Source organism: Plectropomus leopardus, chromosome 2 (assembly GCF_008729295.1).
Source record: "Plectropomus leopardus isolate mb chromosome 2, YSFRI_Pleo_2.0, whole genome shotgun sequence".
NCBI lineage: Eukaryota > Metazoa > Chordata > Actinopteri > Perciformes > Serranidae > Plectropomus > Plectropomus leopardus.
Window position 1 is genome coordinate 11,537,686 of NC_056464.1, and position 22,813 is coordinate 11,560,498.

Here is a 22,813-nt window from a genome sequence, read left to right on the forward strand (position 1 = left end):
TATGCTGAAACCAAGTGTGGATTATGACACTTTGGGGCCCAAGGCCTGGATGCATGAAAGGCAAGCCCCCCTACACAACATGCTGTTGTTTCCCCCAACAGAGTCCTATGGATAAACTGAGGAAATCAACTCTTACTTAAAATGTATCGTGATTGTTCTTTCTTGTAAACTCTTCAAATTGAATGTTTAAGCTATTCCTTTTTTTTTCATTTTTAAGACTTTTGGGGCTATGTTATTTTCAGAGAGACTAAGCCCTTTGACAAGACATGCCAAACTGATAACATTGACTTTTCACAGAGGCTCTGTCTTAAGCCCTTTTTACACAGAGATCATACTGCAGCTTCTACAAAGTCCCTTCTTTACGCCTCTGTTGCATTTTTACACAGAACCAAACAGCAGCGGCATGATTCTGCTCCAGTGTGTGATTATACACTGCTTGTTGGCATCGCGGTAGCAAAAGCGGTGCAATTGATGCAACGTTTAACAACATTTAATGCAACAGCATCAGCCTATAATTGGCTCTTAACATACGTATCGGCAGTACTTTATAAACAATAACAATGACATAAAGTGGTGATGAAAAACATTTACGGTCCCTTTTCACATGGTGGCTGTGCTCCCATTCTGCAATTCTATTTTTTATAGTGCGTCGAGGTGGCATAATCCAAGCTAGCAATTTTTGGTTCTAAAAACGTTCTGCGAAAGGTGCAATTCAACTAATGCAATGTTTTAGTAACATTTTCAGCAGCAAGTTTTCTTGTAGTTCCCAGAACGTTCTTCTTAAAGTTAGGGTAACATCCTCTATAAACACTACAAAATATAATTTATTTTTTGTTAACATATCCCATGACATTACATTTTATTACAAAACAATGTCGTGTGATCTCAGGCCTCAATGACATGTTCCGAATGTTGCTTTTAAAATGTTCTTCCTTTGTTCTCATGTAACATTGTGGGAATGTTTTATAAAAGAATATTCTATGATCTGTCACCTGTCATCATCAACAAACATCCTCATGATGTTGCAGTTAAAATGTTGCATCACCTTATAGGGACATTATTTGAAATGATATCCTTAAAACGTTTTTTGAACATTAGATTGAAATGTTTTCTTTGAAACATTATTGCATCTTGTAGGTAACATTAGCCAATGTTATGGGAACGTTCCTTGCTAGCTGGGATGGCGTAAAACTCCTGCCCTGAAGAGGTAGTGTAAAGGGGGCTGTCAGTGGGCATATTCAGTAAGGTCCCCCCCCGGTTGAACACAAAAAGTCTTGAAGGAAGATATAGGACAGTAGATGTATTTTTTTTTTTTTTATATCTATCGGTCAAAAGATAACACAATGACTGTACCCTCAGGAGTTCATTGTCACTAACTCTGCTGCTTGTCCATTAATTACTCTGTAGTTCTGCACCCAAATATATGACATGTTTGTGACATGTGAACCTTCTAGGGCCCTGAGAACATCTGGGGCCGGCCAACTGAGCGTCCCAAGAGTTAGAACAAAAAAAGGCGAAGCAGTGTTTTGTTATCATGCAGCACAAATCTGGATTAACCTCCCAGATGATTTAGACAAACCGCGACTCTGACCACTTTTAAGTCAAAGCTAAAAACTTTCCTTTTTTTACACTGCCTACTCCACCTGGTAATGAATGCAAACTTACTTTTAAAGTTGCAAGTTAAGTAATTTTTTTCAAGTAGGTTTTTTATCTTTGTGCCTCTTGTCTGCACTTACTTTCTATGGTGGTTTTTTTTTTTACTGTAAATCATTCAGTATTAAATTTTACCTTTTATATCTTATCTCTTTACTCTTTTATTGAAAATCTTTAGTGTTTAATATGTTTTATATTTCATTACTCTGTAAAGCACTTTGAATTGCCCTGCTGTATGAAATATGCAGTGTAGCATATAATTTTATGATAAGGGCAAACAAAGTCCTAAATATTGCAACACATGCAACAACAAAAAGATGATGGCACAGTGTAGGGTTGAGGGCCCAGGTGTTTGTGGAGTGGATGGTCACCAAACAAATTTGTGAGTCAGTCATGCACAGGCAAAGCATAGTGCAAGAACACGCCTGTTAAATAATCTTCAGGTTCATTTCATTTCCTGCAGGGTGCGCTGCTCACTCTTTGTGCACAACCTGCCTGGTTAAACTGATGCCGCTGGAACGCGCATCATGTCTCCGGAGCTGACAGCTCGTGAACGCGCTCAGTGGTGCTGATGTGAAAAGTTAATTAAATTTCACCAGTTAAGGGTCAAGTGTGTGCTAACTGCAGAAACATGATACCAGTGCACAGTTTGCAGATTACGCGGTGACATTAGTGACCGACCAGCTGATTCCACTCCTCTGTTTTGCACGTGCATGTGGTGCAAAGCGCTTATAGGCTGAATGCTGGGAGTTGGTCCCTCATATCCAGAGCTGTAGTCTGCTAGTGACAACTGCAGATTCCTCCTGTGTGTGAGAGAGAGGGAGAGTGTGTGTGTGGCTGAGCGACTGTGTGTGTGGGAGGAGGAGTGAGCGTCGGTTGTGGAGAGATGGAAGCGGAGAAGGCGGATGCAGATAAGACTCGCTCCCACTGTCCCCAAGACTAAAGGACGCAGATTAAACCTCTCGGATATTTTTCTAGTGTTTTTAAAATGTTTCCTGCCAATGTGCCATGATCTCCGTCGTGCACGCGGGCACCACCCCTCCAAACGTCTATCTCTGAACTGTCAATCATATCACGCCGGGATTTCTACATGTGAGTGCATGGCGCGCCGGGCAGGGCGGATCTGCTCACGGGGTGAAAAAACGCCGGTTAATATGGATGAAAGGTCAACCATCATCTCGTCATTTCAATCACTCTGATTAGGTAAGGCGATAGAAATCTTAAGGATGCACGTTTGGTGCACGAGGGATGTAATGCAATGGGAGTAAAACGGTATCTACGGTTGCGCTGGCAGTCCGTTGCTACGGGGCGTTAATAGGCCCTCTTATCAGTTATTGTAGTCTTTTTCTATCAACCTTATAACCCACATACCCCCCCCCCCCCCCCCCCCCCCCCCCCCCCACCCCCCCCCCCCCCCCCCCCCCCCCTCTTTTTTTTTTTTTTTGTTTTTTAATCCAGCGACACTGTCCTATAGCGTTGCCCAGACCACAGAGGAGGGAAGATGATGTGCGAGGTGATGCCGACCATCAACGAGGGAGACTCGGCCGGTCCTCCCAGAGGCACCGGCGGCGTCCCCAACGGCTCGGACCAGGAGGCCAACTTCGAGCAGCTGATGGTCAACATGCTGGACGAGAGGGACAAGCTGCTGGAGTCCCTCAGGGAGACTCAGGAGACCCTCATTCAGTCTCAGACTAAGCTGCAGGGGGCGCTGCACGAGAGGGACGTGCTCCAGCGGCAGATCAATGCCGCGCTGCCTCAGGTGAGGAGCACGCGGCCTCTGGAGCCGGGGGGGGGGTGTCGGGGTTGAGATGGACAAGATTGTCCAAGAGAGCAGTAATGTATGGTAATGAATTGCACAAGTGTCTACACTGTAGGGCGATGTGAGGAGACAATAGGTCAGTGGTGATGTTGAACCTTTTGGTGCTAATACTGAGAGGGCCAGGCCCCAGACCTCCATGGCCCCAAAGCTCCGCTGGTTTGTGCTAATTTCACTGGTTTATGAAAATTTTATTGGAAATATGCACTTAATTGTTTTATAAACCAGGCATCGAGGTGGGATCTAATCTTGATGCCCTGTCTTAAAAAGGATCCTCCATTTAAGACCATTTAATCTCCAGTGTGTAGGATTTTGGGGGATATTTTGGTGTGTTTTCTTGACTGTTTAATCATCTGAAAACAAGAGTCGTCTTTTCATTATTTGAGATTAAGTTTTACAGGCCTGGAAATTGTTTAAAAATGACAGAATATTTAGGAAAAGTTTCAAACATATATTATTTTGGATACTGTCTACAATATGTTCTTAAAAAAACTCAAAACACGTCCGTGCAAAATAAACTCCCTATATTACTAAAATACAAGATCCAGTGCTGCACAGTGTTTTCGGACAGGTTCATAACACAGTCATTTGTTTAACAAGAAATAAATGTATTCAAACTTGTCAAAATTATAGCTCAAACACATGTGGATATGCACTGACATCCATAAAATCTTCTGGTCTAACAAGCAAGTAAGGTCAGCAAGCATTAGCAGTTAGCTTGTTTGTAAATGCCTGGGAAGAGCATGTTTAATAATTTATGGCTGTATTGCTATATAGGCCCACATTTAAAAAAAGAAAAAAAAACTACTTAAAAAGTCAAGGAAATTGCAGAAAATATCATGGAAAGGTTTTTAAATTGAATTGGGAAAAATGCATGGGAAGCTTGTATATCTACATAAGGAGCGGGTCCTCATCCTCAGAGTCTGTCATGTTGCACTGCCATGTTTCTATAGTAGCCTAGAGCGGATAAACCAAACAATGGCTCTAGATAGGGCCATTTGGGTTTTCGTCTCAGCCACCTCAGTTAGTTGCCCAATCACTCAGAACAGCTTTGGAGAAAAAACTATTAACATGAAATTACTTTATCCAGTGATTTTACCGGTTTAAATCATTGTTTCTGTTTGTTTTGGGGAAGAACAGACCTCTGCTGATAATTTGGCTCCTGGTAAAAACCTACTAAATGACTGGATTTTAAGTTATCAGAGAAAAAACGGGAGCACACATTAGCAGATTCTGGGCTAGTGACCTACCAAAGAGTGTAGGAGGGACAATGATTTTCATCATGAAACTGCTTTTTTCAGTGTTTTTGTCATTTTAAATTACCTGCTCTGTTTGTTTTGGAGATGAAAAGACCTCTGCAGATAATTTGGCTCCCAGTAAAAACCTCCTGAATAATAAACACTGAAGGAATTCTAACCAGTTCAGCTGATTGCAATCTGCAATCCTTACCACTAGATGTCACTAAATCCCCCTAAATCTTACACACTGTTCCTCTAAAAGACCCCTACTCCAGTTTTGCCCTTATACCATTTATTTGCAGTCATTTTTCCTCATAATTCTGTGAATATGGGGGTCAGGTGATGTTTCATTATACCAAAGCATAGATTGCACAAGAAGTGGTAGAAAAAGGGAGACTTATTGGGGCTGAGTACCTTTTTCTGCTTCAGATGTGGCTAGCAGGTTAATGTGACCATGGCGATGCTGATGGTGACTGATTTGGAGTAAATAGAGTGACACTATTGTGTAGTATATAGTGCCAGTGAGTTCAAACATGGCAGAAAATCCAAAGTCCCACAGCTAGACCTGAAGAAGTTGAATATGGATGTTTAATTTAAAAGAAGGTGGCCAGTATGTCTTCAAAGGGTATAAATCTCAAGTTTCATCACATTTGATATTATAGACTTTTTTTGGATGATGATACAATATTTGCTGGTATCACAAAGTCTGCCATGATACGGTTCGATTCAGTTAAGTTTGTGTGATCGATTTTAGGTGATATTAGTATATGTCCTCCTTGTCTTTTTCTTGGCTGCTTGCCATTGTCTTCCTGGTGCCAAACTGCTAGCACTGTTTAAGAGGTAGAAGGTATATTTATTAGTCATTTTTAAACAAAGTTTAAAAAGCAAAATTACATTTGTCCTTGATCCTGCTACATCTTTGGAGTTGAAGGATGAGTTGATTTAAATGTGTAAGAAAGAGGTGTGGTTGGACGGAAATGGTGACACAGATGTGCCATGGGAATTACAAAATAAAGACGTATCTTTACGATGACAACATGTATTGATGTTTTCACTTTGCATCAATGATACTGGATCATAGAACTGATATATATTATTCCAGATCAATGCATTATTATTATTTCTTTGGATTTCATTTGGTACACCTCTGCTGGGGACCCCCTCTACCACTCCTGCATGTCCTGGGATATCACCATGAGAATAACTGTGAAGATGATGGGGATATACAGGCACATAGCACTTCAAAAGCTCATAAGTGGCAGTGTGCCAAAAAGGAGGATCTAAATGTCTTGTAGCTAGATAGGTAATGTAGTAGGTTGAAAGGCGGACAGGAGGTGGATGGAGGGTTTTTACTCACTGGGAGAATGTCAACTGACTGTGGAGGTCTGGGCCGGAGCCCCGCTGGTCAGAGAGGAGGGCAGTGCCCACCTATCATTATCTGGATTGAAATAGCCTCACCCCTGTATGCAGTGACCTGCCTTGTCAGATGCAATGGGAGTGAAAGGAGCTGATGGTAAACTGGGATAGCCTATGTGTGTGTATTTTAGAGCAAAGAGAGCTGAATAAGGGCTGCTGCAGTCACCGAGCATGACGACAATGAAGCCTCAGCACATAAAGCTGTGTTACCCTCTGACCCTCTGGTCTAAATGCGTGGCATGATGTCACAGTGCAGTGTGTGTGTGTGTGTGTGTGTGTGTGTGTGTGTGTGTGTGTGTGTGTGTGTGTTCTGAGTGTGTGTGAGGGCGAGGGAGAGAACCATGCTGACGATGACAGCCTCACTGCAACCTCTTGTGAAAGAAACATGGCCGCCTGCTAGTGTACATGGCCCTGGGCTGCTTGCTACCACACATGCATATGTGTGTGTGTGTGTGTGTGTGTGTGTGTGTGAGAGAGAGAGAGAGAGAAAGAGAGAGTGGGAAGAGCCTGTCATGCTTGTTTTCTAATCCTGCTTGGTTCAGCGTAATGTTTTATTCTAGCAATAATACAAGTATTAGTTATACAGTCATAGACCTCAGGGACATTATGCAGACATTATGACTGGCGCGCACATGCATAAGCTGTCTCCTGCTCTCTCTCTCTCTCTCTCGAAACGCACTCATGCACAAAACACAGCAGTGGTCATTTCCACAGAAGCCACAGAGCGGAGAGATGATGCAACGGACAGTGGGTGAAGCAATCCGGAGAAATGAGAAAATCTCACTTGCAATCAATTTTTTCTCAGTTTTTGTCTGTTAAAGTGAAGGAGAATGAGGATATTCTGGCCCAGATGCATCAATGGAAATTGCAGCGTGCACCTTGTCATTATGAGGGGGAAGTGTGGAAAAAATAACATACTCTATCCGATATCTCAAGTTGGGGTGTGAAGAATACATTAGAGCGATGTTGTAGCAGTTGGCGATGCCACTGACCCTACCATCCTATATGTGTCAGTGGTAATTAGGCCAATTCGCGGCAGTGCTCAACATGCCATAGTTGGTGTGTCCATGCCCTCGACCACGATACAATATCACAGCTTTTTGTGCACTCTCGCTGCCTTTCTGGTGTAGCCCTCCAGTCAGCAGTGTCTACATGTGTGTTGCCGGCTATGTGAGACGTATTTTTCACCCCGTGTGGGTGTTCAGTTCTCTCTGCTCCCAAAGTGTAGACTGATGTATGAGTGTTGGCACGGCAAAGCAGCCTTTTTTGCCCCAAAACCAACCACTCTTCTCTTTCCGTTTGCCTAACAAACATTTGTCATCTTCACCTACTAGGTGTGCACATGTGTGTGTGTTTTGTTTTGTTATGTCTTCTGTAGGTTCCCTGACTCCATGGGACTGCTCTGACCCAGAACTGTCAGATCTATGTCTCTCCTCCACATATATACACACACACACACACACACACACACACAAAGTACAAACAAACTGTGTGAGCAATTCAAAATTCAATTCTCTTCAGTGTCGTCATTGTTAAAAATACATAAACCCACATCACCTTGGCGTCAGTGCTCAAATTTATGTTTGGCTCAGCAGCATCGTAAAAATGGGACGATGTTGCCATTTTAACACACACACACACACACACACACACACACACACACACGTGCAGAGACTAGGATGGATATGTTCATTAGCTACAGAGAATAGAGTTTCAGATTAACATGTCAGCCCATTACTGTGCAAAATGCTTCTAATACAGCCCTCAGAGATGGGTTTGCCCATAGACAAATTAGGTTTTAAACACACACACAGAAGCACGCACACACGCATGCTTATACAGTATACGCACACACATACACACACAAATTGCTTGTTTCTCCCCTGTGTGAGAAAAACTGTTCCGACACTGTCAAATTGAATGTGTTGTGTGGTGAGTGTGTGTACGTACAGTATGTGTGTGTAACACTGAGAACGAGCAGGCAGAGGGTGAGCACTGTATGTCAAACAAAGCAGGTCACTGTTCCTCTTCCATCATTGTATTTCTGTGTAATATATTTTAGAGCTGCACAGTTAATCTAAATATTATTGAAATAGCAATATGATCAAGTGCAATATCCAAATTGCAGGAGCTGCAGTTTCTTTTATAACGGTTAAATGTGTCACGACATACAACTATTAATTAAGCATTGTGGTGATACAGAGATGCCCCAGCCTGTAAATCATATTATAGACATAAGTGAATATGCTTGTTTGATACAGACCCCAGCAAATATCTTGATTTTAATTATTTTTTCTGGTGAAAATGAAATGCAAAATACCAATTTCAGATGTCAAAATAATTACAATCTGATTTTTTTGTTTGCATATTGTGTAGCCCTGATATATTTCTATATGATCACAATTGTCTATAATGAAGTGTCTATTATCATGACTTAGAGAGGTGCTCTTGTTAAAGGGTAGCTCCAGTTATGTAGTTCAATCTTATTGTAGGACTGGCGTAAAACAGATTTAAAAAAACAAAACATGGTCATGATGAAAGAAATTGTTCAACTCTTTGAGAAAAGAGCTTGTCGAGAGGTAGATGAGAAGATGGATTCCGCTCTCCTCTGTCTGTCTGTGAGTACAGAGTCGGAGCCAAGAGGTTATTAACTAAGCTTAGCATAAAGGCTGGAAACAGATGGGAAACAGCTAGCATTGCTATATTGCTGTTGTTTGATCCATACACAAACGGAAATCTAAAAGTTGGCAATTCTATGGAGCATTACACAGAGCTATTGATCACTATTGTTATTATGACTAACCATTTTTTATGAACAACAGTTCAGTCTCTGCTGGTTACTTGGAGCACATAACTTCCCTTCAAACCACAAATTGTCGGTTTAAAGACGATGTAATGGCATTAAGGCTCAATTGATGTCACAAAGAAAGTGCATCAACCATTGTGCAAACAAAACAGGAAGAGGATAGTGCTTTGGTTTTACACTTAAGCTATCGGAAGCTATCCCTGATTATGAAAGAATATCTGTAAGTTCTTTGCAGTTGTAATCCACAGGAGCGGCGATGGAGGACGGTGGAAAAACTTTTGCGAGGTTTTGAGGAAAACGGAAAGCGGTCAGGTTGTCTTTGGGACAGCGGCACCAACAGTAATACCACATGGGGGGAGTTAAAGTTGAAAAGTTGTCTTTTTCCCCTTTAGGATGTGCTGGTAGGTGTGTAGGTGGTAACTAGTGGCTAGATGTATCCCCTGCTTCCAGGCTTATGCTAAGCTAGGCTAACCACCCCCCACACTAGCTCCATGCTTAACACGCAGACATGCAACTGGTTTCAATCTTCTTGTCTTACTCTTAAACCAGTTTTGTTGTGGAATAACTTTTGTGGCTCTGAAGTGAGCTTTAAAACATGTCTGAGAAAATGTTCTCTGTGAGATAACACCAAATCAAGAGCTTCCATTTTTCAAAGAGGTGTGTGGCATCATGGTGGGGTGTGAGTTTCATGTCGTGTTTGATGGCTGTGTGAGTGTGTGTTGTGATGTTTGGACACCTGTTCCAGTCAGAGGCAACACTGGCTATTTTTGCCAGCATACAAATACACAGAGAGAAAGACTCACACACTATACACGCCTGGCTGCCCTTCCAAAACAACAAATGCCTCTTGTTCCAAATTCTAACCCCTCTGTCCACACTGAAACACACCTAAACACAAACACATACACACAACCTGTTTACTTGACCTCACACACACTGACCCGTCCTTTGACTTCTCATAGCAGTGATTGTTGCTTAGATACAGACACATAAACACAAATACACACACACACACACACTAACACAGAGGCTGTGCACAAACATTCACTGAGCTTCTATGAAGAAGCATGTGTAACGTATCCCTCTGTGGTTAAGTGTGTGAGCCTCTCTCTCATACCTCCTTCCTGTCTCAGATGTCAAGGTTTCACGGTTGTTCTCCAAAATCCTTCCTGTTTATTGGTCTTTTTTCTTCATTTCTCCCTAAATTCCTTTCTTATTTCTGACCTTTCTCTCTTTCCACCACCCCACCCCACCCACCTTTCTTTCACACTCTCTCTGTTTATCTCATCAATAACCCAGTAGTCCATTATCTGGTCCCTCAGACAGTTCCTGTCCTTTCCTACTCCTGCAGCTGACCTTAGCACAACACAGTCTGTGGGAGGGAAGGTTACACAAATTGCTCACTGTTTAAAACTCTGCAAAATACACTGTGTCTTGGTGACAACATAAGAGTGGGGCACCAGTTATCTTGTCATTTGGTCTGAATGGAGTTTTGGTTTAGTTGGGAAAAATAATAAGATATAGTGTGATATATTGAGACAAATTGCTGTAATTCTGTCGAAGAAGAAACTTATTTGGTAAAGCCATGATAAATAAAAAAGTTGACGACCTAAGTCAAACAATTACCAGTGTGTACAAAAGTCAACAGGGAAATTCGTGCAGATTTCAGCAAGCTATATCTCATCACAGTGTGTACAGATGAATGTGTTTGGCTTACCCTGTGCCTTGAGTGCCTGGAGATCCGCCAGCGACATCCAAGTCCACCACCTCACTGACCTCGGCCATCAGATTGGATCTCTGGTAGCTCAAGCAGGAGGGGACGCCGAACACCATTTATCTGCAGACACTGCCATGATACTGAGCTGGTTGAAAAGTTTCCCATTGCAGAAACATGCAAAAAATCAGGGGCAACTTTTTCCTGAAGTTATATTCTCAAAACTAGGCAACTGAAACTCTTGTTTTTTGCTGCCATATTGTAGTTTTACTTCTCACCTTGCTGCAGTATTGTACCCCAGGGTGCATTAGCATTCCTGTTGGGTGTGGTTACACATGCAACAGAGCACTCTTCACTGATGGTTTGTTACAGCTGGTTATGCAGGACAATGGGAATAGGACCCAAATGCAGACTGCGGAGGCAGCAGAGTGACTTCAGAGATTTATTTTGTGAAATAGCTTATAGGCAGGTACTGGTAGGCAGGCAGGAAGACATAGCTCCAGGTAAACATACAGACAACAGAGGCTCAATCAAAAAAGCACAAAGCTAAAAACCAACAAACTGGTCAGTGAAAACAGGCCACTTAGATACCCGAAGTGATGACAAATGTGGGTACAGGAGAGCAGGTTGGCAGAAATGTCACTCGACTACAAAGTTGATGAGAGAACTGGGAACAGGTGAGTAGCTTGGTGGGGCAATTAAATGATGTGGAAAGGAAGGAAAGTCCAAGGGCATTTGGTGGATGAAAGTAGAATGGTTATGGTTTGGTTGAAGGATTAGGGTATGTGGTTGGAGAGCAGGGACAGAGAGACAAACTGACATAGTTGGGCATGATCAGAGATGAAGGCTAGTGAAACACTGCTGTTCAGCCTGGTGGTAAAGTACTCTAAAGTTTGAGAACTGTAAGGACAACAGTGTATGTATTTCATGAAGATATCAGCCTAAAAATATGTATATCCTTGGTTTAAATGTATCAGTGTAGGCCGTATAAAGGACAACAAGAAACTGATCAAAGACCTTAATCAGACCCAGTGTTGCAGTGAATAAATAGATAGGATTAATGACCCCATTCCTATTATCTCGGCCAATAAAGAGCATGGTACTTCACACTACTTGAATCAGGGCCAGCAGAAGTGCACCTTGCAGGCTTGGTACTCCGCCATTATAGTTACTGTACTGGAGGTGTGTTTTGCTTACAGGTACAGTGTGAAAGGGAATAGGTGTCAACCCTAATATACTAAACTGCAGAGGAAGGAGGAAGAGCTCCAAGGTCCCCCTGCACTGTGTTTGGAGGTGGCCTGAGCTTATCATGACACACACACACACATACACACACACACACACATTCACCAAGGCACAAACACTCTTCCTCACATCTTCACCCTTACACAAACAAATAACACACACACACACACACACAAACACACACACACACACAGTGTTTTCTTAAATGTCAGCATGCTGCGTCTACATATCTTCCTGAGTCTTTGCGTCCGTATGTGTGTAAGCAAGCATGCCCACGGCTAGCGTTGCTTATGCATGGATGGCTGAGGCAGCTTTGTACACCATGATAGGAGAATATTGAGGAGGGTGGGCGAAGTCAGTTGAAAAATTACCACATCTCATTGGTCTGCTGCTGATGTCCAAATCTTATGCTACATGTTATGTAAGCACCAAATACTGGAATTTGGGTTGATGTAGAGGAAAGTGGAGCATGAAGTGAGCAGCTGAATGTCACCAAGAAACCCTGTAAGGAAAGAGAAGGAGAATGTATGAGAGTAAAAGAAAGAGGGAAGGCAATGTTCTTTACGGACTCAACCGAGAGGGATGTTCCATTCATGTTCTTGTCCTCAACTGCACCAAACCGTTGCCCATCCCCAACCATCTCCAGTCTGTGTTTTTAAGGATGTTTTAGGGCAAAGGAAGGAAAATAGGGGTAAACAGATGCACCAATGATTCTTGGCTGGATATTGTATTTAATGGTTGGTGTCTTAACCCCTAGAGAAATTAACAGACATCGAGATTAGATGGTTGCCTTATGTTAGCATGTAGCTACATGTAGCAGTGTAGCATACATTATGTAAAGACCTGCAGTAGCTTGCCTGGACCTGATAACCTTATAAAGAAATACATCACAAGCTGATGACAGCTTGTCTTGAAAAAAGAAATAAATGTGGTAAGTAGAGTATTCAGTACAGTTTTAAGCGGCTTTTGCTCACAGGGATTAGTTTTACATACGGTAACCTCGTTATTTGAAGCTTTGGCCACTTTTAAACATCCGCTGTTGTAACATTATGTACATTATATACTTACAAAATAAGAAAAAGCATAATTGGTACCCTTGAATTTAAACAAAACAGCTGTCCACTAAAATGACCTTTCTTAAGGTTTATACCAAAACAGGAAAACCCCAGTGTTTTACTTGGGTCATATTTCATAGCTCTGTCCATCGTTTATTTTGGTTATGACAGCATTCTGCTCACATCGGAAAAAAGATGTGAAATGGGAAATGAAATGCCTTGAATACTAAATGAAACAAATAGTCCAATGACCAGTGCAGGATATAGCACATTTCAGCCAAATGTCCTCCTTAATACTAAGAACATGTGCCTTTGTCCCAAACCCCAATAAAAACATAAAAGTACCAGAGGACATTATTTTCACAAAAATAAAGACATTTAAACCACAAATTGATGCAGAAAAGATCCAATTGGTGCATAAAAACTCACCAGAATGAAGGAAGTTAAGTCCTTGATCAATAAAAATTAGAGGACTCCTTAACCCCTCGTTCTATTTTTCAAATTTTACCGCATTCCAAGATTTTGGCAATATATTTTATCACCCTATAACCCTTTGCCTAACCTAACCTTGGTTTTGATGGACCAGTCAGAGTGCTTCTGCCCACAATTTTCGTCACACGGATCCACAATTTCACAAGAGAGAAAGAGACAAACTTAAATGACCCCAGAAGAAGTGAGAAGTGAATCTAATTAACAACATATCTCCCTCCCAGCAGCTGACTGACATCACACCTCTCTCCCTGTCTGTGTCTCTTTCTTATCCTCTCCTCCACTCCTGCTGCATCACGACAGCTTTACATCATCTGTCACTCTCTTTTCCTCTACTGCTCAGCACTTCACTCCTCTTTTTCCTTACTGTGTTTTGTCCAGTCTTGATTCGAGCACACCCTGACGCTCTGACATGGTCAGCCTGGCTCCTGGCAAGGGCTTATGCACAGCTTTCGGGCCCCTGAGCACTAATAGATTATTAGTGTGCAAAGCTAGCTCCCCCACGCTGCCCTGCCGCACCATGGCTTCTGCTCTCCATCTCTCAGTAGCATCTATCCTTCGCTCCCTCCATCCCTCTGCCAGTACCATCTGGCTCTCAGCACCAGGCACATTTAGCTCAGCCGGGCGCCAATTTGTCCCCCTGGCTGCCTGGGAGAGAGAAGGGAGAGTGAGGGAAGGAAGAGGAGGAGTGGGAAAGACAGAGAGGAAGATTTAGCAAAGAGAGACAGAAAGAGAATAAGTCAGGGGAGAAAGCAGAATCAAGCCTACCTGACGGTCCCCAGCAGCGAAGGACATGCTCTGGTAATGGGGAGAACAAACAGTCACTGTGTGTGTGTGTGTGTGTGTGTGTGTGTGTGTGTGTGTGTGTGTGTGTGTGTGTGTGTGTGTGTGTGTGTGTGTGTGTGTGTGTGTGTGTGTGTTTGAGTTCCCTCTCCCTGGTAATAAGAGCAGAGTGATTGGAGTTGCAGGACCACCAGAGGGGATGGCGAGAGTAATGAAGGGAGGAGGCAGGGAAGGACAGAATGAGAAAGAGGAGGAGGAGGAGGAGAAGGAGGAGGAGCAAGGGGATGTGAGATGAAGTTTTTCAGCCAGCAGTTAAGCCCACAGCGGCCTTGCCATGTCTAACAACCACAATATTGGAACTCTGTCAGTTTGCTTTCCCTCCTGAAACTCCCTCAGAATAAAAGATAAGGCATCGGGGGATGAGAGGGGTGTGAAGATTGAAGTGGGTTTTGGGTGTAGAGTTTTGGGTGGCAGAATGTGGGTATATCAGGAAAAAGTACAGCAGGGTCTTAGTGCCTGAGGTTATGAACTTCCAGGGCAAACACTCTAAAATCATCCACATGCGCAAAAACATGGAGGAAAAACAATATAATGCATGAACGCAACCCCTTTCCCAAAAAACGCACACAAATGCAAACACACACAGTAGTAGGGGGGAGATCTTCGAGACCCCAGCTTTTCCCAGCAAGAGATTTAAGCAGCAGCAGCAGAGGCAGCGGCATCAGAAGCTAAGTCCCCGGCTGGACCCTTAAAGGGATTTAAAGAACTTCAAAATGCTTCATCTGCTCCATGAAATACAGCTTGTCAGTGTCTCACAACATAGCACATACCCCCCGCTGCTGACTGTCAATAACACCCGCACACACACATTCACACACAGGCACAGAGATTTGAGAGAGCGTGGCGGTGCAAGTGAAATGCAGGATCTGAGAAAAGGACACAGTGGTAGGACAAATATTGCTGTAAATGGCTGCTGGCTCCCATGAAGCATATGTTTCTATGTGCGTATGCATGTTATGTGAATGAGCTACAGAACACATCATACCTTCTTATGTTTATCCTAATTATAAATATGCATCTGACAATTACGTATAATAGAAAAAAAATAGTTGATATTTAAGCAGCAAACATGGGTGATATGGAAACCATTAGTCAAGAGTAGTGTGATCACTTTTGAATTCAAATGAATCTCAGAAGACTACCAAATATAATGAACCCAAATAAAGTCAGAATTAGAATTGATTTGTAATGAAGAAAATCATTTTCTCAATGAATTTGTACATTATTTCCTTTTCTTATCAAATAATTTTACTCACCAGTGAAGTTGTAGACACAGCGACCAGTGACACCATGTGACTCAGCCTCATAACTCAGGTCAGTTGTCATAGTTACATGAGAAGTAACCTGCATTTACTTGTCAATTTTAACATTGACGGGTTATCACAGTGATTGTGGCTAATGTGTTCAGCACACAGTTGTGTAAATATAAACCTAGCAGATTCTGAACATTAATTTGGTGTTGTGTTTCCTACCATCTAACAATTTTAAGTCCAATACCAACTCTATCTCAATTATGCTCTCCACTAACTCCTGTTTGCCTCTTTAGTTGCTAAATGCGTCACTGTTTGCTCTCCTCAGTGGACAAAAACCCACTAACATCTGGCTTTTGTTTTTAGTGGGAAAGGTTGCATTCGATTTCATTTGGCGATTTTTTTGTGGCTGTGACAGAAACAAACACAAAAATTTGAACTTGAGTCACATTGAACAAATGAAGAGAAGGAAGCTCTTCTTACCAGCTCTGCCGCCCATGTGATCATCAAGACACAGTGAGTGAAAGGTTTTGCATGGTTTAGATAGGGAGTGAACAGGTGAACTCAATCAGGTTGATGAGCAGTGAACAAAGAGTTAAGGAAACATATATATATATATATATATTTGTTTTCCTTTTCTTGTCCTTTTTCTCTTCTGTCTTTTTTTGTTTCTCTTTACCTTTTACTAATCTCTTGCAATTTGTGGGACATGTCTTGCCAGGTTGGTCATTGCTTTTATTCCACATATTTTCGAAACAAATCAAACCAATTTGCTTAGGTTTCAAATGGTTAAACAGCTTGTGAAAGGCGTCTGAATGCAACAAGAAAACTGATAGTGATCCAGGTTTCAAAGGGTTAAACTGGATTGTCATTCTTGTTGTTTTCTTCATCTTCTGTGTAAATGCAGGGATATGTTTGCCTAAAATGCTCATGTAATTGATAAATAAAATGGCAGACACCTTGACAAAGGTATAGAATATGATCATTGCGTTGTATGGTACTCAATTAGTAACTCCTGGTAAACAGATGCAGGAGATATTGATTTCTTGAGTAAGTAAAATGGTTCAAGTGATGAATTGCCCACACCGAGTCAGCACTTCCTGGTTTCCTAAGTGTCCTACTGGGCTGATACACATACAGCCACACATGCACATGTGCATAAACACGCACAGGACACTCAGACTCGGATGTGGATAAAGATGTAAGTGCTGATGTGAATGAGATGTTTGGCAGCTCAGAGTGCTATCATGACTGGCCAGACACCAAAACATGCCGTGTTCTGAGGACAGGCTTTGATAAATACTTGATGACATACACTAACTTTACACTACTCAATAGACGCTATCTGAGGCAGTCTTTACTAAGTACATACTGGAGAAACTGATAAGATATTTTTGCTGCACGACGTACATCCACAGAAAGCTCTCAGACCGTCTGTCTCTGTATTAAATCACAGCCCGTTTATTCAGCACCACCTACAACAGTTCTCAGCTGCAGTCTGTTATTCATTTACTTCCAGTTCCATTCACAGAGATGTGGGTTGGTGCAGACACTCAGACTGCTTAATACACACACACATAAGCTTTACCCCTTTGCCTTTGATTTATGCCACTTCTTTTTTTTAAAATCATATTTGGCTTAATTAGTTTTTATGTCTTCTTGTTTTCCACAAAACGCAAGAACCTATTGTTTAATATGACTTGAACAAATACACTTGAGTTGACTCAGTGAAGATCCAATATCCATATTAAGATTACAGACACACCGATCTGTTCCCTCTCTTCAAAGTCTCGCTCCCCTACCCCTTTCTTCCCCTCCTCAGTCTCACTGACTCTCTATCTCTTGCGCTCCCTCGCTCTCTGTCTTATCAGTGCTGATGGCTTTACTCGCGTGTGCTGAGAGGTCTATTAGTTAGCTATCGTTCTGTCAGATAATGCTTCATATCCCTCAGCTAGTTCACTGTACTTACAGCTTTGCTCCCGACTGCACGAGGTGGAAATGCAGCTGCTAGGATACGAGACTCCACACTCTTTAAAAAGTATATATTTTTGGATGCAGCTTGTGAGTGATTTCAGCCTCTTGTTAGTTTGGTTCATTAACATATCAAGTGGAAAGTGTATGTGTGTGTACGTCCTGTGGCGATTGTGTGCGTGCATTGAATTAATCTGAATCAGCTCATTAAACTAGGAGGTCTTCACATCTCCATAGTAGCCTGAAAACATTTTATTCCGTTATGAGGATATATGGGCATGTGTATATGCATGTCTTGCACTGCTGCAACTGCACCAAGGAAACATTTGTGTTGTGATTGCATTGTAAAGTCCACGTAGTTCATCTAATTACAACCCTAATGGCTTGCACTGCTCCCACATATTGTAAATGTATGAATAACTGATACACACACTCACTGTCATCTCCGTGGCCGGCTCTGTCTGTCGATGATGAAGGTCAGTAAGCATTGTGGTGCCCCATTAGAATAATGGGGGCTGTGACGTGGCCTGCCCCAGTCCAAGAAGAGCATCATTCACACTTAGCTGCTCTCTCTTTCTCCATCTCTCTCACTTTCTCTGTTGGCGTATGCCCTGCACCGTCTCTTCTTGCCCTCAATTCCACACTCCAATAGCCCTTTCATTTACTCAAGCTAACTCTCACCCACTTCGTCTCTCGTTCACACACACACACACACACACACACACACACACACACACACACAATTAGACTTTAAACACGGCTCTGTGTCAGGGACATTAGATGCCTCTTAGATGTTTTTGAATTTGGTTTAAACTCCAAGCAGTGCACTCGTTGTAGATACCGTAACAGTAGAGAAGAAATGCAGAGAGAAATGCTTGCGAGCATTTAATTAGAAATGGCCTGCAGTATATGCAATTGGAAATGGCCTAGATCTGGATAATTAGACACCTGTTAGTCAACAGCATTCTGTTTGACTAAAGATTGATGGTAGCTCTGTCTGTTTGCGGTTTATATACAGCACATTGGGGCTGATGGGACTTTTTCAGTAGTTCTCTTCATTTTCTAGATAATTTTAATATTGTTGTGTACACCACGGTGCTTTTTGGGGGAGTCTTTGTCAGACAAACAGTGCCAGGAAGCATGGCTGCCTTTACATTTAGAGAAATTTTTAATCAGCTTACAAATAAGCTTCATAAATTAAGTACAGTTTTTCAGTACTATCTGGAACAATTATTTTGTTCAATAAGGAAATATAATTTGTTTGGTTCATGAATATTTAGTGTGTGTTATTATGCAAACTGGCAAATAATAAGGCAGATTCCTTATTTGCATCTCCTGTTGGGAAAATTCAGTTTGTCCAGCGCATATATTTATAACATGGGATCTGTGTGTGTGTGTGTGGTGGATTTTGGATTTGCTTTCAAAACATGTTACTCAAGCTCCCATCAGAAGGCTCTGAGCATGAATTTGGTATCATTTTCTTGCATGTAAAAATGGGTCTGAGCTTTTTAGAACGCTCTCAAATCCTAACAGGGCTCTCAGTCAGTTCTTTATTAAATGCAGATGCACAGAAGAGGGCAAAAACTTAAGTGTATGAATGCAAAATACCGTGCTAGTATCAATCATGAGATGCACCATGTGTTTTCATCAAAGCTGTGGGGAGGACAAGTTTTAAAGCTTTTGTTTAATAATGTTTTATTTTATCGTTGTTGCAACAGAGGGAGAAAATCCCTGTGTAGTTACTGAATTCATCCCAAATTGCCCCGCAGTATTTCATCACTTGACTTTTTCCCTTTGCTCTTGTCATAATTACTACAGTGACTAGAGGTTGCAGCCTAACAATGATTTAAATATGGATCACAATAAGCTGCTTGTACAATCAACCAATGTGGTTATATTTTGAAGAAGGATAGTCTCGAAAATCTGCCAGGGAGTCATTGTGTACCTGTAACATTTTTATTGTACCTTTGACTTTTCTACGATAGTATCTTCTAAAATAGCTGCTCATCCTCTTTAATAGAGAGTTTAATGTCCATTTACACCTAGGTGCTCCAACAGCTGGTTTACAGGACATCTGATGACCTCTCGATGTCCATGTTAAACTCCACTCTGTTAAATACTCTAGAGGCCAAAAGTAATCCAACATAAACATTTTCCAGATCTTTTATATTTTGTCCTTTATAGTATTACTGATTCTATCAATCTACAATAAAAATTAATAGTTCACATTATGGTATCATGTTATGTATCAGGGAAGATTGTGGTTGGTGATTAAACTTGTGCTATTTATTTTTAACAATTTAAATCGGTGGATCTCAGTTTGATGCTTAATATTCCACGCTTAACATTCCTCCTCAGAGATAAATATTACACCAGGCTCGCAATGCCAGACAGCACTGCATGCATAACCTTGGCAGAAATAATGAATTCATGCACTTGTCATTCACTCCTGCTTTCCAGATGTGACAACTGTGAGCCAACACCTTTTTAAATTTCATCGGGGAAACGTAACAATTAAATTAAAATTCTAATTGCAACCACTGTGTACAATAGTGTGGTATTGAGTGGAGGAGTGGGCGTGTGTCCCCTCTGCACAAGTTTAGTGAAGGCTGCTAAAAGCCCCAGTGGAATGCTGTTTTAATTTTGACACCATTAAGCAAGTGTCCGCTTGCAAATGAGAGAGGGAACGAGGCAAGACAATTGTGAATGAGAGATGGACTGAGACAGGGAGGAAGCGCCTGTAGTTGAGTTACATAAAGGTCATATGAAGCTCCGCAGCTTGCAACAGACAGTGCCATCTCTCCTCCCCCCACCCCAACCCCTCTCTTCACTTCCGCTGCCATCCGCCGATATTCCTCTCCATCCTCTGCCTCTCCAGTTTCAGTCACATCCTTTTGTCATTGTGATCCGTTCATTTTTGCCTTCTCCTATCTGATCCTCCGTTTCCTCTCTCCACATCTCGTTCCCTCAGCCCCCTCTCAGCTCCCTCAGCCTGTGTTGGCATGTCAGCATCTTGTGTCAGCAATGTCTTTTCTTCTTTTCTCATCTCTTCTCTTCTTCTCGTCTATTTTCAGAATCAGAATCAGCTTTGATAGCCAAGTATGTGTGCTTTGGCTTCGTTTTTTGTTGCTCTCAATATACATTTACACTGATCAGCCACAATATTAAAACCACCGTGTGAAAAGTGAAAAGCAACATTGATCATCACACTTCATTGGAGTGTTCTGCTGGGAAACTTTGGGTCCTGGCATTCATTAGGGGAACTACTTGACACGCACCCAAACACTCCCTATTGGAAAGGGTACTCCCTGATGGCAGTGGCTTCCCCAGCAGTACAGTGCACCATGCCACATTTCAAAAACAGTACGGGAATGGCCCAAGGACCCTAAAGATGTCAAGGCATCAATATGGCATCCAAATTTCCCTGATCCCAATCTGATGGAACATTTGTTAGATGTACACATACCCCAGGACTCAAGACCCCGCAGGACACCCCCAGGAAAAGTCATAGGCCCTATTGTAGACCTGCCTTGGCTTTGTCCTGAACACAGGACCACAAGGTTATGGATACATCTCACGGATGGTCAAATGGTTTGGGTTCAGGGAAATATGGATGCCATATTGACATCTTTAGCTTTTTGTCATGTTCCTTGGGCCACTGTCATTGGGGAGTGCCATTGCCATGAGGGGGCGTACTCGGTCTGCAACAGTGTTTTGGAGTCAAGCGGCCTCCACATGAATGCCAGGACCCAAGGTTTTCCAACAGAGCATCGCATTGTATCAAGATGATCAATACATGTATGTATACCGTATTTAAACGCAAAGCAGCACAATGGAGAATGAATTTTAAACAGTTGGACAAAAGTGCAATGTTGCAGAGGGTGCTGGAAAAAATGTGGAATGATAAATTTCAAAGAAGGGTTCATTTGCAAAAAGAGATCTTCATTAACAACTTCATTTGCCTTTTTTTTCTGGCGCTGGTCATTTTGATAAGATATCGAAGATTTTAAGTTTCCATAAATAATGTTTTTTGATGTGTACTCAAAGGAATATTAAACAAACTGATGGTTCACTCATTGTAATAATGGCTCTTATCTCTTTTTGCAAAGGAAGTATGAGGTAAGAGGATATGACAATATAAACCAAAGGCCTATAAAGCACCTTTTGGTTATTATTATTATTATTACATGTTTAAAGTGTGTATTTAAAGTATATAAATATATCAATTAATGATGAAGTGGATGCTCGGTGTTACAGGGTTATTCCACGATGATTGCTCCTGACACTATGACTGGTGTTTTTGTGTCTTGTCGTTGGGTGTAGTGTTATATAGCACCTACCAAAGGTGAGAAGTTTGAACAGGTTGTGTCCGGGGTGTAAAGAATCTGCACTGCCCCTTTTCTTTGCAGCCCTGACTGTCCTTTGCAGTCTGGTGGCCGATCTAGACCACACAGTGATGGACGAGCAGAGAGCAGACTGGATTATTGCAGTATAGAACTGGATCAGCAGCTCCTTCTCTTCTCTCTTTTTCTCTTGTCTCTGCCATCTTGCATGAGCCGAGTAATGGTGGGGGGGGGGGGGGGGGCACCCTGGAGGGAGACACACACACACACACGCAGATTTGTGCTTTAATTGGTCCAGATTGGCTGTGGACTTGCAGCCAGGGTGGTGGGTGCATTGTAGCATGTGACACACACACACACACACACACACACCTCTTTTTATAGTTAAGTACTTCTGTTTGATATTTTTTTCTGTTCTCTTTCTTTTAAAAACATATTGCCGTCTGTACTTATTTTTCTGTAACTCTATACTGTTTCCATGGTTGCCAAATCACAGCAATAGACCTCCCTGCTCATAAGCAACTCAACATATTGAAGAGCCAGGGGAAGTGATAATGCAGAAAGCAGGACAACAACAGTAACAGTGATATGATATGATATTTAATGGAGCCCCTGATGATGCCGCAATATGGATATCGTCATGTGATCGAGCGATATATTAACTGGAGGCTCTGTGCTGTTCTGGTGCATCAGTTAATAATCCTGCTGTTTTAACAAGCCCTTCATCTTTACAGCCAGTTACAGATTAACAGTTAATGCAGCACAACTGCACTTGCTCTTTACTGGCAAACCTCCATAAACAGCTGCTTAAATCCTTCCAGTCTGGCTGATTTAGAGCATTTGAGCTGACACACCCTGAGGAATGCCTCCACAGTTCTGCAAGAGAGATTACATTATTTATTTTCATTCATGAAGACAAGCTATTAACCACTAAGCACTTATAAAAGCACACCATTTTTGTCCTGATTTTTCAG

General features: G+C 42.0%; 1 protein-coding gene across 1 annotated transcript in view; it reads left to right on the forward strand.

Annotated features, from left to right (window-relative positions):
- The first annotated feature begins 2,782 nt into the window (after positions 1-2,782).
- ppfia4 (PTPRF interacting protein alpha 4) overlaps positions 2,783-22,813 on the forward strand; it is a 72,269-nt gene continuing 52,238 nt past the window's right edge. The window contains exons 1-2 of the mRNA XM_042494959.1: positions 2,783-2,856; positions 3,112-3,412. Coding sequence (XP_042350893.1) covers positions 3,155-3,412 — 258 coding nt within the window. The 5' untranslated portion in view covers positions 2,783-2,856; positions 3,112-3,154. The remainder of the gene's footprint in view (positions 2,857-3,111; positions 3,413-22,813) is intronic.